This window comes from Cydia amplana, chromosome 6 (genome assembly GCF_948474715.1).
Source record: "Cydia amplana chromosome 6, ilCydAmpl1.1, whole genome shotgun sequence".
NCBI classification, from domain to species: Eukaryota; Metazoa; Arthropoda; class Insecta; order Lepidoptera; family Tortricidae; genus Cydia; species Cydia amplana.
The window spans coordinates 5,343,801-5,359,059 of record NC_086074.1 but is presented as its reverse complement, the minus strand read 5'-3'; the positions used below and the strand labels follow the sequence as shown (position 1 = coordinate 5,359,059).

The 15,259-nt window shown below is 39.5% G+C and overlaps 4 protein-coding genes across 4 annotated transcripts; 1 reads left to right on the top strand and 3 right to left on the bottom strand.

Moving 5' to 3' along the window:
- On the bottom strand, positions 1–8,127 carry LOC134648670 (putative aldehyde dehydrogenase family 7 member A1 homolog). The gene is made up of 8 exons (XM_063503166.1): positions 7,915–8,127; positions 6,539–6,755; positions 5,882–6,099; positions 5,035–5,250; positions 4,079–4,258; positions 3,244–3,426; positions 1,521–1,727; positions 1–216 (listed from the first exon to the last, which is right to left on the bottom strand). The coding sequence occupies exons 1-8, from the start codon at positions 8,083–8,085 to the stop codon at positions 1–3; spliced, it is 1,608 nt and encodes a 535-aa protein (XP_063359236.1). The 5' UTR covers positions 8,086–8,127.
- A 635-nt stretch (positions 8,128–8,762) lies between these two features.
- LOC134649212 (synaptic plasticity regulator PANTS) lies at positions 8,763–10,269 on the bottom strand. Its single transcript, XM_063503931.1, has 3 exons — positions 10,150–10,269; positions 9,810–9,974; positions 8,763–9,050 (listed from the first exon to the last, which is right to left on the bottom strand). Exons 1-3 carry the CDS (start codon positions 10,231–10,233, stop codon positions 8,823–8,825), a joined length of 477 nt encoding a protein of 158 aa, XP_063360001.1. The 5' UTR covers positions 10,234–10,269; the 3' UTR covers positions 8,763–8,822.
- Positions 10,270–10,773: 504 nt separating this feature from the next.
- On the top strand, positions 10,774–12,697 carry LOC134648651 (peroxisomal targeting signal 1 receptor). Its single transcript, XM_063503140.1, has one exon. It carries the CDS (start codon positions 10,891–10,893, stop codon positions 12,496–12,498), a length of 1,608 nt encoding a protein of 535 aa, XP_063359210.1. The 5' UTR covers positions 10,774–10,890; the 3' UTR covers positions 12,499–12,697.
- Positions 12,698–12,731: 34 nt separating this feature from the next.
- On the bottom strand, positions 12,732–15,020 carry LOC134648650 (probable tRNA (uracil-O(2)-)-methyltransferase). The gene is made up of 4 exons (XM_063503139.1): positions 14,497–15,020; positions 14,178–14,368; positions 13,853–14,101; positions 12,732–13,733 (listed from the first exon to the last, which is right to left on the bottom strand). The coding sequence occupies exons 1-4, from the start codon at positions 14,966–14,968 to the stop codon at positions 12,870–12,872; spliced, it is 1,776 nt and encodes a 591-aa protein (XP_063359209.1). The 5' UTR covers positions 14,969–15,020; the 3' UTR covers positions 12,732–12,869.
- Positions 15,021–15,259: the final 239 nt, after the last annotated feature.

The window sequence follows — 15,259 nt, the reverse complement described above, 5'->3', positions numbered from 1 at the left end:
TTAATCTCCAAACTGAATATTCTGCGCCAGTGTAATGGCCCCCGAGTAGTTGATGGTGACGGTGGCGCGGCGCATGTAGCTCCTCCAGCTGTCGGCGCCGCACTCGCGGCCGCCGCCCGTGGCCTTCTCGCCGCCGAACGCGCCGCCCACCTCCGCGCCGCTCGTCGGGATGTTCACGTTCACGATGCCGCAGTCCGAGCCTCCGGGACCGATCCACTACAAAAATAAAGGTTCATTTTTAGCGCATGAACGGATTAAACAACTCTCTTCACATAATAAGGTTAGCTGGAAGAGATCCCTTATAAAATCCTTTGAAGAAAACGGTCTAAGAATAAGTTGAACAAAAACAGAGCACATGTCCTGCGTTTTTGATGCTGACACGAAGAACGATGACTTGAAGTTACTCATCGGAGATACGCAATTACCAACTGTCGACCAATTTAAATACTTGGGTTCTGTGATAACCAGTGATGGGAAGATAGACGGCGATATCACCCATAGAACAACATCGGGATGGCTAAAGTGGCGGCAGCTGACAGGCGTAATGTGCGACAGAAAGATGCAAAATCAAGGGCAAAATGTACAAAATTGCTATAAGACCTACGATTTTGTACGGATCTGAATGTTGGGCAACCAATAAGAACCATCTTCAGAAACTGCATACCACGGAGATGCGTATGTTGCGCTGGTCAGGTAGCGTCACACTGATGGATAAAATCAGAAATAGTTACATAAGAGGAAGCTTCAAAAGGTGGCACTTATAGCTGAGAAAATAAAAGAAAAACGCCTTCGATGGTACGGGCACGTACAGAGACGCCCTGAGGACTACATAGTCAAGCTTGCCCTTCAGTTGCAGACGACGTGGAAAGGACGCAGAAGACGACCTTCCACTTGGTTGACGACGGTCGAAAAAGACAAAGAAATGAACGTCGACAAAGACACCACACAGAATCGTGTACAGTGGAGAAGAAGGACAAGGAGGGCCGACCCCAAGTAGATGGGAATATATGTATATATAAAGTGATTTACTACTACTACTAACCTTATAGGCAGTAAGGCAGGTACAGATGGGTGTTCTAATTTAAAAATAATGCATTGCAAAGTATCTGTGACGTTTCCAAAGGGTTTTTCATCTGGCCCGTTGGCCTAGCACAGTATCTCGCCTACAACCCCTCTGATTAATATATTGAGAAAAGACGGGTAGTCTATTTCGGGCGTAAAACTATCACGTCATTCCTGTGCTCGGCCTGCTGCGCAAGGAATGGTTTGTGGTATAATTTCGGCAGAATTACATGAAGGAATTATAAAAAGTAAGTAAATTATATAATAAAAAGACTTCTTTTTGTTGACTTCTTTTAGATTGAAATTAAATTATAATATTTTTATCCAGTTAGCCGCGACCATGACCAGTGAAACTTGTGTCGAAACGTCGGTAAATAAAGGTAATTGAATAAATTTCGCGTTAGACCCGTCTATAAATGTGAGTTAATATGAAATTAAATTGACCATAATATACATACCTTGAAGATATCAGCTAAGCTCTCAGTGAACAGGCTCGACGAGAGCCCTTGTTCGACTTCGTTGTTGTACGCGATGCCAGCAGCCAGGTCCGGGATCTCGAGGCAGTAGACGATGGGCGCGAAGCACTCGGTGTGGACGAGCCTGTGGTCGTGGCGCAGGCCCGTCACGATGGTGGGCTCCACGAAGTATCCTTCACGCTCGATCACCTAAGTCACAGTAGACATGAGTAACTCACGAGTGATAGATAAAAAAGATATATATCTTTCTCGTTTCATGAATCACTCTTCTTGTCATTACGAATCCGAATGTATCAGTATATCCTCTCACTCCCTCGGCAACGATTTACTAAAGCGAAAGCGATAAGCGACTCGCGCGTCGACCGACATGAACGAGCGACAGCAGTCGTTCGGGCGGATTCGGAGTTTCGGACGCGTCATTCGCTTCGCTATTCCGCGGGAACGAGAAGTCTGTCTCTCTCTCATTCATAAGATGACGCAAAGTCAGCAAGTGCCGATACAGTTGTGAGCGGGGCAACTGATACGCACGGATATAAAGATATAAAAGAGTGATACATATCCCAGTGATAAAAAGATATATATCAATCTTTTCCCTCTACTGACACATTTCGCCCATGTCTAAGTCACAGTACAAGAACAGTAGTGAATCTTCATAGAACTGTGCCGCTGCCGGCTTGAATGTGTGCGTGCGCGCCGGGCGCCGTGTACGCACGCGCTGCCACGCACACATCGCATAATATACGGGGGAATACGGTGGCGGCAGTGTGGGCCGTACCGCGACTGAGATCGCGCGCATTCGAGTACGCTCGCATTTGCCTGCTCTTACCGGCCTTAATTTATACCTCATTTCTGAATGGATAGAACATTTCATTATATTATATAAATAGAAACCTAGTGCTACTCATAATACGCAAATAATATTTAACTAAAAATAAAAGTGACAACCCTAAGCGCCAACGCAAGAGTAGGTAAATAACTTGCCGAGCGGCCTTAGATTCACTACTGTTCTTAGTATACTGTGCCTAAGTGCAACACATATTTATTTAAGGTTCTGACGGAAGATCAGCGCTGCGGTCTCCGCAGTATCTATGCTGAGTCAGCGCCTATTCTTTACCACAACACATGACCCTCTACTTAGGTAAAATAAATATGTAAATTGCTATTACTGCTATTAGTATCAAATTGTATGTTGCTTTCTTCTTTTTGTCTCTTGTCAACTTTCTTTTTGCCTCTTGTTATTTATTTATTGTGTCACAAAACATGTAAGTTGTGGTTGAATAAAGATTTTATCTATCTATCTAACATATTGCTAATAGTCTGTTCGGAAAGAGAAGAGTCGTGGAATGTATTGGGCGCCATACATTCCAAGACTCTTTCCGCACAGACTCTAAAATCGAATAATTTCTGCATTGTTATGTGACACGATATTGCGTACATTTTTGTAGTGAGAGTTGTCAGAATTCCATAATGCAGTCGCCGGTATATGAGCTAGTCTATTCTGCTTTAGGTACTTATAAACAGGGGTAAAAATGGCGTACGCGGTGTACTAGTTGGAACGAGTTTTCAAATTTAATGTAGTTGCGAGTGTTACCACGGATATTCTGGGTACGGAAGTTTCAAATATTTATAACAAACAAGTAAATGTATCTATATAAAATCTCAAGCTAAAATGCACCTTATCTCAACTAAAAAAAGTCTAATTCACCTTTCCACCAAACTCGATCTTGCCGCCCGCCTTAACGATTTCAGCAACCGTCTTCTTATAAGCTTCAACGGCAGCCGGCGTGTGTAGGGGCCCGATGAGTGTTTCTGGCAGTAGGGGGTCACCGATCTTGCTCACTACGCCGGCGAAGGCCTTGGTTAGGCGGGATACGACTTCGCTGTACACCTGGGGGATATAAACAGTGGATTCAGTCACAAACCATTTTAAGGGGCTCCCCCACACCAATGACCTTCGATCTGAATCCCTTCGTTTTGTAATGTTTTTTGTAGCTTATCACATTAAAAGCAACGGCTATCCCATATTTACTTCAAAGTTCATAGTCTTCGAGATATTTGGCATCAAAGTTTTGAAACAGTATTTGTCATTGCACCTAATTTTTAGCGCTCACCTAGGTAGGTATCATAATTTTGGTACGGATTGTAACAGAGAGGATTCAAGGTGAGATTATGGTTAGTTTTTGTTGCCGCTGTTGATTGGTGCGAATACCGCCGTTGTGGCTTGTACACAGTCTAAGTTGACGGCGACGTTGCCACTTCAAGCCGTATCCAGACGAGCTGGGCAAATCGACCGATTGATCAGGAAAATAATTGACGCCAATCTCATCTAGCGTCCACAATTTAATATCCAATTTGCATTCCATAGATTCTAACTTCGAAAATTGGCATTTTTGTGTCCGCACCTGCTGATTTGATCGGGGAATCAAATTGCCGTTTGCGTCCGCACGGCCTGATTCGATCGGACAATTTCATCAGATTGGCGAAAAATTGTCACCTCACCTTCTTGTAACAGAAGAATGACGGCGACGTTGCCAGCTCACCTTCTTGTGCAGCAGCAGCCTGCGGGTGGTGGTGCAGCGCTGGCCCGCGGTGCCGGCGCACGCGAACAACGCGGCCTGCAGGAGCAGGTCCAGGTTGGCGTCCGCGTTGACGATGATGGCGTTGTTGCCGCCCAGCTCCAGCAGGTGGCGCCCGAAGCGCTTCTGCACTTCCACTCCGACCTGAAAATACGTTAACACTTTATTGAGAATCTGGGCCAGGTAGCGTTTCGTCCAAGATGTTAAGCTCATTTTACGGTTTTATCCACGTATTTTTAGGGTTCCGTACCCAAAGGGTAAAAACGGGACCCTATTACTAAGACTCCGCTGTCCGTCCGTCCGTCCGTCCGTCTGTCACCAGGCTGTATCTCACGAACCGTGATGGCTAGACAGTTGAAATTTTCACATATGATGTATTTCTGTTACCGCTATAACAACAAATACTAAAAACAGAATAAAATAAAGATTTAAGTGGGGCTCCCATACAACAAACGTGATTTTTGACCGAAGTTAAGCAACGTCGGGCGGGGTCAGTACTTGGATGGGTGACCGTTTTTTTGCTTGTTTTGCTCTATTTTTTGTTGATGGTGCGGAACCCTCCGTGCGCGAGTCCGATTCGCACTTGGCCGGTTTTTTTTGTCACTCGTGCGACATGTTTCGCGAGCCTAGATTTCCGTTTTCAAGCACTGACAGTAAGTACGTGCGTATCGGTCACGATAGCCGCGCGTCGCGAGTGACTAAAAATCCGTGAGTGGCTAAACATGTAGGTATTCATGCCATCAGTCAGCTCTAAGATACTTTTGCAGGTTTACTCTAGATAATAGCTTCCACGGTCTTCACCAGCTCCGACATCCTTCACCCACATCTCACGGTGAAAAACCTTTTTATCTCACCTTTTTGGTGTCAGATACCTCGTTTTAAAAAAATTGAACACCGACACTTTAGACACCGAGAATTACCTGTTGTCCAACGGCAGTGCTGCCAGTGAAGGAGACCAGCTTCATCCTCGGATCCTTGACCAGCTGTTGGCCGACATCTTTACCGCCGACGCACAACGAGGCGACGGCGCCAGGGATGTTGTTCTTGACCAGAACGCCCTCCACAATCTTAGTAACGGCGACCGCGATCAGTGGGGTCGTGTCTGAGGGCTTCCATACGCTTGTGTCGCCGCAAACCTGTGGAGATTGGATTGGTTGTAAATTTGTTGTGTGGGTGGAATAAAGACGTGGCTCTTGACAAAGAAATCTATCGTCATTTTGTTGGTATTGCGCTCTGGCAATTGAAGAATGAAAACAAATTGGTTTCGGTATAATGATACTCACTATACTTTACTATAGATAAAGAAAAGATAACAAGCTGTTGCCTCCCTGCTGTGACTGATAGTGGGCTGCTTTTCAAGGGCATTTTAAGTGAGTAGGTATGTAAAGTTAATAGGTAGTGGATTCATGATTAAATAGCGATAATTTATAACGATATTATTATTGAAAATAGTTCCTACCTCAAAAGATAAAAATACGTCAGATAAAGTCTTTAAAATTGTATAGTAACCTGCATTTGAAGAGTCATCGTAAATATAGGTTTGTAGGGAAATCCTTGATATTTGATATGACGTTCGTATCATAAGTGAACCTTATTTTACAGACAAAGGCAACCAATAGCTTCTTAAGAGTGTTCTCTTCTTCTCATTTCTCGATAACATAATGCCAAATGCCAATACAGAGTTCCGAAAGGAGGATGGTCCCTGTTAGTAAGTCTTAATGACAAGAGAACATCGTGATAGAACTGATGGGTGCAATAAATAAATACCATTGCAATGGCGCTGTTCCAACCAAACACGGCTACAGGGAAGTTAAACGCGGTGATAATGCCAATAGCTCCCAACGGGTTCCATTTCTCGATGAGCACGTGACCAGGGCGTTCTGAAGGCAGGATGGTGCCGGGCAAAGAGCGGGACAGGCCCAAAGCCAGGTCGCATACGTGGATGTACTCCACCACTTCACCGATGGCCTCGGGGAGGATTTTACCTGGAACAATGGTACATTAGGTACCTACTGTCACCGGCATATCATGGAGGACAAGCCTTATCAAAGGTTTTTGAGGACGCATTAACGTGGGTAAGATCTGAATCTATTATAAGTCATTGTTGTACCGAAAGCAAAAATGGTGTTATCCATTGTTGCATTTAATTCAAGTCAATCAAAATTCGACTTAAAACCCATGGCACCCAAAGCGAATTTCCATACGACCATGGAAATTTTAAAGTAATAATCTCGGGGAATTTTGAGCTGCCACCAAATGGAAGCGCCGGGAGCTCAGCTCACTAGAGTCAGGCCTCCTGCGATGCCGCGGCACATGACTCGTAGGTAATCAGATGGATTGGCCGCCTGGACTTCAGCTATGACGTTTCCGTTTGAATTTCGCGCCTATTGACAAATTGGTTTGCCAGACTATAGTTACACTTACCCATTTCAAGCGACACAAGCTGCCCCAACGGTTGCAAGTTCTCTCTCAGCGCGTCGCCAATCTGCCGCACCACTTCCCCTCGCGCCGGCGCCGGGAGCTCCGCCCATTCGCGCCAGGCCTCCTGCGCTGCCGCGGCGCAGGACTCGTAGTCAGATGGACTGGCCGCCTGGACTTCGGCTATGACCTTGCCGTTGGCTGGGCTGAAGGATTGGATTACCTGCGAAAGTTTACACATTGCTTACTAGAAATTAGGTACTTACAAAATGTCTTAAGTACGTACTCAATTAGCGCTGTTAGCTGGAAATGTGTGTGGTTTACAGACCGGGGGTGGTGTGGTGGTTCGATCATGTACCTACGGACATTGTAGCGCTTGTCTGTGTGACAGCGTAATAATTACTTGTGTTTCTCTATTTCAACTGCGCGGTGTTAAAAAATTACGTTTATTTTATCACGTGGACAAACACACCATCCATCACACACCTGCTGGGCTCCTTTTAAAGCGCTAAGATGGACTTCGAATGACTATAGCAGGCCTTAGTGTTTACTGTTTACCTTCAGTAGCGGGTAGGCCCGGGCCTAGGGCGGCAGCAAGGTAGCAGTTTTATGTGATGGGTGCTGAGAAAGGGGCGGCTATTACTTACTACAGAGCCTAGGGCCTAGGGCGGCCAAGACTGCAAAGCCACCACTGCTTTCATTAAGAAGAAAAAACTGACGAGGTGAGACAGTTTCTGATCCGGCTTGAAGGACCATTTTTGAGAAAATTATGATGCAATTTATATTTATAATGACTAAATATTTATATAAAGATGTTTACTAAGGTTAAATGCTATAAAATACACAAGATAACAATGTGGGCAGACGTCTTTATCAGCAAAAGCTAACGAACTAGAACAATATGTTTGCTTTTAATCATGTTTGTTAACGTGTGCTATCTAATTTGTAATTTTAGCCGTTGCATAATTGTTTACCGTTGAAATTCTAGAACAAATACAAAATTTTTTTAGGATATCTGCTAAGGTATATATGCTTCTAAGGCGCTAAAGTAAAATCTTATTGGACACCCACTCTATTTGTTAATGCAAGAAAGGATATTTTTAAGTGTTTTATTTAAAACATTTCAATCACTTGGTTCTAATTTGGGAATGACATGAGATATAGTACTTTTGACTAAGAGTTTTTATTTGAGTAGGTAAACCACGCCATCTATCTAAGACCATGGCCTGCAGACCATTAAGGTACGAAGGTATAAAAAAATAAAAAATGCATGAATAATCTGTAAATAATGTAAAAACCACTTGAACAGTAATGTAATTAGATACTAAAATATCACTTGAATAGTAATGTATTAGATACTAATATAAAAAATACCTACTAACCTGCCCATTGGCCTGCCATTTCCCGTTGAACACACCCACATTCTTCTTCTCCAAGCCCAAATCCTTCAAGAAGGAATATTTAGGGTCCTCAATAAGGTAACTAGCGTTTCGAGCCATCGGTGCTGAGATAACACGAAGCGAGAGCACTCCACGGCACAAGATACGACTCATCAGTGTTTCTTCCACACACGCCCGTATCAAAATACTTGTTTACGAGCATTATAATGATAGCTGGCATTATCTTATTTGTGAACAATTATAAATGAACGTCTTATCGGTAAGATAAGCCGTTGCTGGGTCAAAAGTGCCATTGATTTTAAATGATGGTACCTACTTCGTAATGAAATTTCCTGACAAGTTTTTTATACTTATTTCATAAATTAGTTTATTGCCAATTAAGTTATGTATAAGCTAATTTGCTGTTGTTGGTATTTATAACATGGGATTACTCAATAAACTCAAGGACAAAGAAAAGAGGCAATTTTATATGAAAGTTTCCATACAATGTGACTCATTGTAATTCCTCTTAATTTATTATCAAATGAAATTTAGCGTCTATCGTACGATAGACGCTGACATATTTCACATCAACAACTAAGATATATTAGATTGAGCTCGTAGGGATCCAGATCAGAAAAGTTATTTTGATAACGTGTTATGCCTATTATGGAACAATGAATGTTTATCTTATATGAAAATGAACTTTATGTCTAACCAAATAAGGCTGACATTAGGCATGTATGATTATTGATTTTACAAATTTAATGACAAAATGGTCATGATCTCATCTCATCACTCATCATCAATAATTTAAAAACTATAGACACGAGAGGAATTAAAACCAGTCATAATACTCAAACACCTACATAATATATTTAATAAATATTAATACTAATTTGTATAATATATCACATGATAGAACACCCCCATTCCCCAGGAGTCTCTCCTAGCGTTCCTTCTCTATATTCCTTAGCCTTGTGGTCCAGGAATGTGTTCTCCTGTCTCTTCTGCATCCACTCGGGTAGAGGCTTATCCCAGTCAGCGGGTGGACCCTCTCGCTTCTTCCAGATATCATTTCTGTAGTGGGCTTTTAGTCTCTCCAAGCGACGCGCCTTTTCACTCTCTATTAGTGCTGTCTGTAAAAATAGGATATTTATGATAAAATGTAAGACTGTAATTTTACAATTAATCTGAAGGGAATTTGCTATAAGATCCGTAACAAGAACTACCAGTGATTTTGTTATATCCAGAAAAGCTACAACCTCTAGTGGCCCATACATCAAAACTTGCCAAGACAAATGCAATTATGAGATGGCAAAATGAAGATTCAAATCACAATGGAATGGGAGAACTTTTTATACGCCTCAGGGCAGCTAGAGGAAAAAAAAAAACAAAGGTACCATCAGCCATAAAGTTCATGACGCCTTTATCAATGAATTCATTCATAATTTCTCCATGCAATTTGCAGCTCACTGTACCCTGAGGCCCTACCATGAAAATCTTTTTTTTTATCTGCCTCTCTATCTCTTGAAAATGCTAGAGCAAGAGAGAGTTTAGTCTGCTGAGGAACTAGGTTGTTCATTACACTAGGTAATGGAGGATTGAAATGTTGTATTTTTTTGATTTGCAAAGGTCTAATAATTTGATTTGAATGGTAAGGAAGGTGTGTTGGTTGTAAAGTTGTCATCAGAAACTTCAGTGGCCTGCTCATATACCTATATCTGAATATGACTTGTCAAGGTGTTATAGTGCATGGTTATTCTACTGAACATGAACTACAAACGAGTAGTTCTAATTTTTTTTAATTACCAATAGAAACTTTGAATTTCAGAAGTCTTAGTACTACTACAGAATATTTTTTTAATAGTGAAACAAGATAAGTAATAATAACTCACCGCTGCCTTCTCATCCCTGTCAGATTCCCACTTGCAGCAGTTATCATAGTCCTTCTTCCACTGGTTGCAGTTGAGGGTCTCACCGAAAATGAAGTACTGGTGGAAACGGCCGCGGAAGCTTGTGCACTCTTTATATTCATCCTTGTAGACATCACAGTCTCTTATCTATGAACAAATAATATAATTCTTTCTTTTAAAAACGATTTTTTTTTTAATAAACCCTTATCGTTAAAGATGTATGTCGAAAATAATGTGCTTCTTAAAGACCTATTTGGTCAATAAAATATTTTATTTACATAGTGTAAGGAAAGTTACCTATAATACAAAAAGAAATACATACAAACCACTTATCTGTATCAAGCTCTACTTGGCTATTGTTAGTTTCTTCGTTAGCTGTACTTGTTTCGCTGCTCGTTGGTGACATAGTCAGGACCAATTAATTACGTACAATACAAAAAGATCACGATGTTTTATGTAGACCGAGGAAACATAACCTGTAAACATTTTATTACATAATATTTCTACTAATTTTAAGATATTGATACGATTTATTTATACGACCGATATAAGAATTACATATTGTATTGAATCATTTATTTACCTTGTTCAGTTTCTTTCATGAATTTCAATCTTTGATTTTTAAAATTTGACAAATAGCACTAACTAGCGGCTCGGCTCAATGTCAATTGTCAAACGAATAATTTAGTACCAAAAATCAGTTTAACCAACATTGACAACGTGATGAAATCGTAGTAGCAAGTATTAAATGTATAACGAAACGTAAAAGCTATTTAAGTTATGTAGAAAAACATTGATCATTTTAAATGACCTACATGTTTTGACAGTGTGATGAGACGTCAAAAAAAACAGTCGTAAATAACAAACGGCACACGTACGTACTTTGTTCCTTTGATAAAGTGAAAACTATAATTTATTTAAATAATTTTAAATGGTGTCAAAACTGTCAAGTTAATGATCCATTGTCCTTTATCCTCAGAGCAAAAGTGATACTTTAAGTGTTTAAAACTATACATTTAGGTCGTAACCTGTGATACATACTTTTGTAGTGTTGTTTTTGAAGATGTCTTTAAATAAACTCGTTGGAGGCGACTGCGGAGGCAATAACTCACTTGTTCAGTTGTCTAACATCGTCAGCCGGGATGCGGCTATCTCTCAACCGCTGTCTCAATCAGACAGGTTTGTCAACGAATTCATGACTCAGAACTCCCAAGTACCACAAACATTTAATATGAATGCTTTACTTAATAATATTCCTGAGGTGGAAAAAATTGGAGCCCAACAATCCAAGCCCACAATAAGTCCAGGACTTGTTGGAAATAGGCCACAAATAGCTCCATGGATGGCAGGGCCTTCATCCTCTTTCATTCCCCCGCAACACATGCTAAGACCATTTTATATGCCTCATCAACCTATGATGCAGCAACAACAGAAATCAAATGTTCAAATTGAATATGTGAAAGAATCTGATCTTCAGAAACCTGAGGCCACTGATGTTAAAGCAAAAGCTCAAGAGTATGTGGATACTGTAAAGAATGATGATGAATTGGCTTATAATCAATTCATGTCATTTATGAAGAGGATAAGTTCAGGGGAGCTTAACTTGGGAGCATCAACAGAAAGTAGTCAAAAGTCAAGAGATGAAATAATTGATGAAATGGCAGAAAAGTACAAAGATGAATGGGCCAAGCTGAGTGATGGACTTAACTCGGATTACTGGAGTACAGAAGCTGCAAATGGTATAGCAGAGGACTATGCATTTACTGAAGGAAATGTTATGCTGGAAAATAAGAATGCTCTTGAATTAGGCAAAGAAAAGTTGAAAATGGGCGATATTCCCGGGGCTGTATTATGCTTTGAAGCAGCTTGCCAACAACAGCCTGACTCAGCAGAAGCATGGTTTATGTTGGGAACAACACAGGCTGAAAATGAACAGGATCCCTTAGCTATTACAGCACTGAAGAAATCTCTACAGATTGATCCTAGACAATTGGAAGCATACATCACACTTGCAGCTGCTTACACTAATGAAAACATGCCTAAATATGCATTCATGTCACTAATTGACTGGCTAAAAGCAAGTCCCAAATACAATGATTTGTTACCTCAGGATATTGATCCTAAGAGCTTAGATTTGAAAGGGTTAGAAGCTCATGTAAAGTCATTATATCTCAGAGCTGCCCAAATGAATCCCTCTCAAATTGATCCTGATGTTCAAAATGCTCTGGGAGTAGTGTTCAATATTAGTCAGGAGTATGACAAGGCTGTAGACTGCTTTAAGGCAGCTCTAATGGTTGCTAATACAGACTCAAAGCTGTGGAATAGACTTGGGGCAACTTTAGCAAATAGTGAAAGATCTGAGGAGGCAGTTGATGCTTATCATGAAGCCTTGAGCTTGGAGCCAGGGTTTATCAGGGCAAGATACAATGTTGGCATTACTTGTATGAATTTAGGCGCTCACAAGCAGGCAGCAGAGCATTTCCTAGTAGCATTGAACCAGCAATATAAAGCCAAGAATATGTTCCCTGAATCCACATCTGGAGATGTCAGTTCATCAACAATTTGGACAACACTGAGAATGGTGTGCTCATTTATGGGTGAACATGAAGTGGCCAGATTTGTAGATGAGAGAAATTTAAGTGAATTGAATAAATTCTTTGAGATAGAATAATATTATTGCATAATAACTTTAAAAGTCTGCAGCTTAAATCACAACACTATCAGAAACTGGGTTACTGTTTACTTATACTGATATGCTTTACACTACTGAATTACTGATAAGAAAATGATAAGACAAGATGTACCATGCTTAATTCATATTTGGGGGAATTATAAAATTATATATTATAGTTTGAGTGGTTAAGGGGCAAAGGTTTATATTGGAGGAAAAACTTATTGTTTAAATAAATAAGTATTGTTTTTATATCTATTTTTGTTCTAAATAATTGTGACTGGTCAAATTAAATTATATTTTATACTGTTTAGTGGTTTGTTTTGCTCAGCTGAGTAACACTATACATATCATGTAAAAAATTGATAATGTCAGCTCTTAGCATGTAAGAAACTGCACTTGTCATCTGACAGTGGGCATCCCTGTGGGTGATGGTTGTAAAACCAACATGGCCGAAACTGTATCCTGATGTTTCCAGACTTAGCTTTATTCTTCTTGTACTGACTATCCTTCTTTACTTCTTCAACTGTTTTAGGATACCTCAACTGGACTTTGCCACTTTGGACTTTGAATATGTGGTGATTGTTCTTCAACAGTGTTTGTAAACCACCACACTCTGATTTTAAAGCTTTCAATTGATCATGTGGTATCAATTGTACTAGCTCATTAATTTCTGCAACTTTACCAGAATTCCAGATATTTGATACATTACAACCTTCAAGTAAATAGTTGGTTATATTACTCACAATTGATTGTATTAAGTTTTTGTCTATTTGAGTGCAATTTTTGACTTTTTCTACTGGATCTCTAGGTTTAAAATCATTTATCCATACATTTTCATTTCTGTTCACTTGTTCCTTATCAATAAGATTTTGTATCTGGTTACATTGATCTTCAAAAGCTTTCTCTTTATATGTCCGACCTCTGCCTAAAAGACAGATTCTCTTGGTGCTGGGTATTTTCAACCTGTCAACATCTGTTTTAAAACCAATGTCTTCACACAATTGCTTTATGTGTTCCAAATACTCTGTATATTGACTTTTAGATGAATTTTGCCTTTGGTATTTGGTACCATCAAAGTTAAATGCACAACATGGGAGTAAGAAGAAATTACATTTGTAGGAGCTTCTTGCTGAAATCACTGGGATCCATGGGGTCAGCTCATCTGAATGATTGCCTATTATCCAATCAGTGTCAGGAAATAGATGTGTATCAGATGGTGTAATGGTCTTTTCCTGAAAATTCGAGATATGGTTTTTGAATAGCAAAATAAATAAATGTTTGGAATTATTTGTCTTAAAAGATGTTAAACTAGCCAAATGAAGAAAAATCTCTGTAAATTAGAACCACTTACTTCTAATTTTACATCAGCACCAAACATGTCCCATATTTGTCTCTTTCTAACATCAATACCAACTCCAGGATGCCCTTCCTTTGACAAGATATACACCAGCAAGCCATTTCCACAGCCCAAGTCCACAAAGCTTTGAAGAATGTTAGAGCCTTGCTGTGTTCTTTCCTCTTTCCAGAGTAAAAGCAGGTAAGTGGCTATTGCCACATCTTCATAAACAAATTTGCTAGGATCTGTACATTCAGGCCATATCTTAAAAACAAAATAATTAAGTTACTTCTGTACAAAGAAAATGTAAAATATTTCACATATCTAAATCTAATATTACCTTAACCATTTCTTTCCCATACTTCATCTTTAGCTCATTATACCTCATGTAGTATTTATCAATGGAAACTAAGGCCAGAGATTGACTACAAAACTGTGAATTAGGTATTGTATTCACACATTCTTGTCCCCATTTGACAAATTGTGGCAGTACTGTATTTAAAAGCCACTGAAATGACTTGGAGCTCGAGTCTGAAATAATAAGCATAAGGAAACATGTTTATTGACATAATAGAATTACATGCTACAAAAATAATTATTGCTGAACCATACTATTTTATTCGTAATACAGAAGTGATGATAAATTTACCGTTACTGACCACAATTAGCCTTCAGGAGAATCATGTTGCTATTCAATTGCAAAGAATAAGAATAATTTGGGCATATATTCTGATTTTCATTTTCTGGTGTAACATCATAAAATGTAACTAGATTTCTGTCTTTTTGTAGACAAGTTAGTTGAACTGCGTGGCTATCACTATAATTTTTAGGGAGCAATTCTGAGAGTATAATCTCTATAACATCAGAATTTGATACATTACACTGCTGAAGTTGTAAATTCGTAAGTAAATAGTCTAAATATAAATCTACATTATCTATTTTGTCCCCTTTTCCACACTGATCAGGTAAACACCAATTTAAAATGTTTGAAGTTATTGGTTTGCAATTGCATTTGTGTAACACCATGCTGCCCCATACTCTTTTATTTACTACATGAAATTTTGTAATCAGGATATTCACAGATTGCCAAAACCCACTTGCAGTGATAGTTGTTGCAATTTCTTTTAACATATTCCTTTTTTCATTTAGGATTGTTTTATAAGTTTAATAAACAGTAAAATCAGAAAATTGACAAAATCCGCTTCACGTGTATTTTGTTTTGACGTATCGTGACAGTCTTGCTTGACATACATGGTGACGTTTGTAGCCACTACTGACATTTACTGTTTAAGCTAATTTTTAAAACGTCGCTTTCATGTACTAGGCACATTAGATAATATTATAAATATTAAAATTATATATTTTTTTAATGTCCATATTATTGCAAAGCAATCTTATCTGATACAATTTTATTTGTTTCAT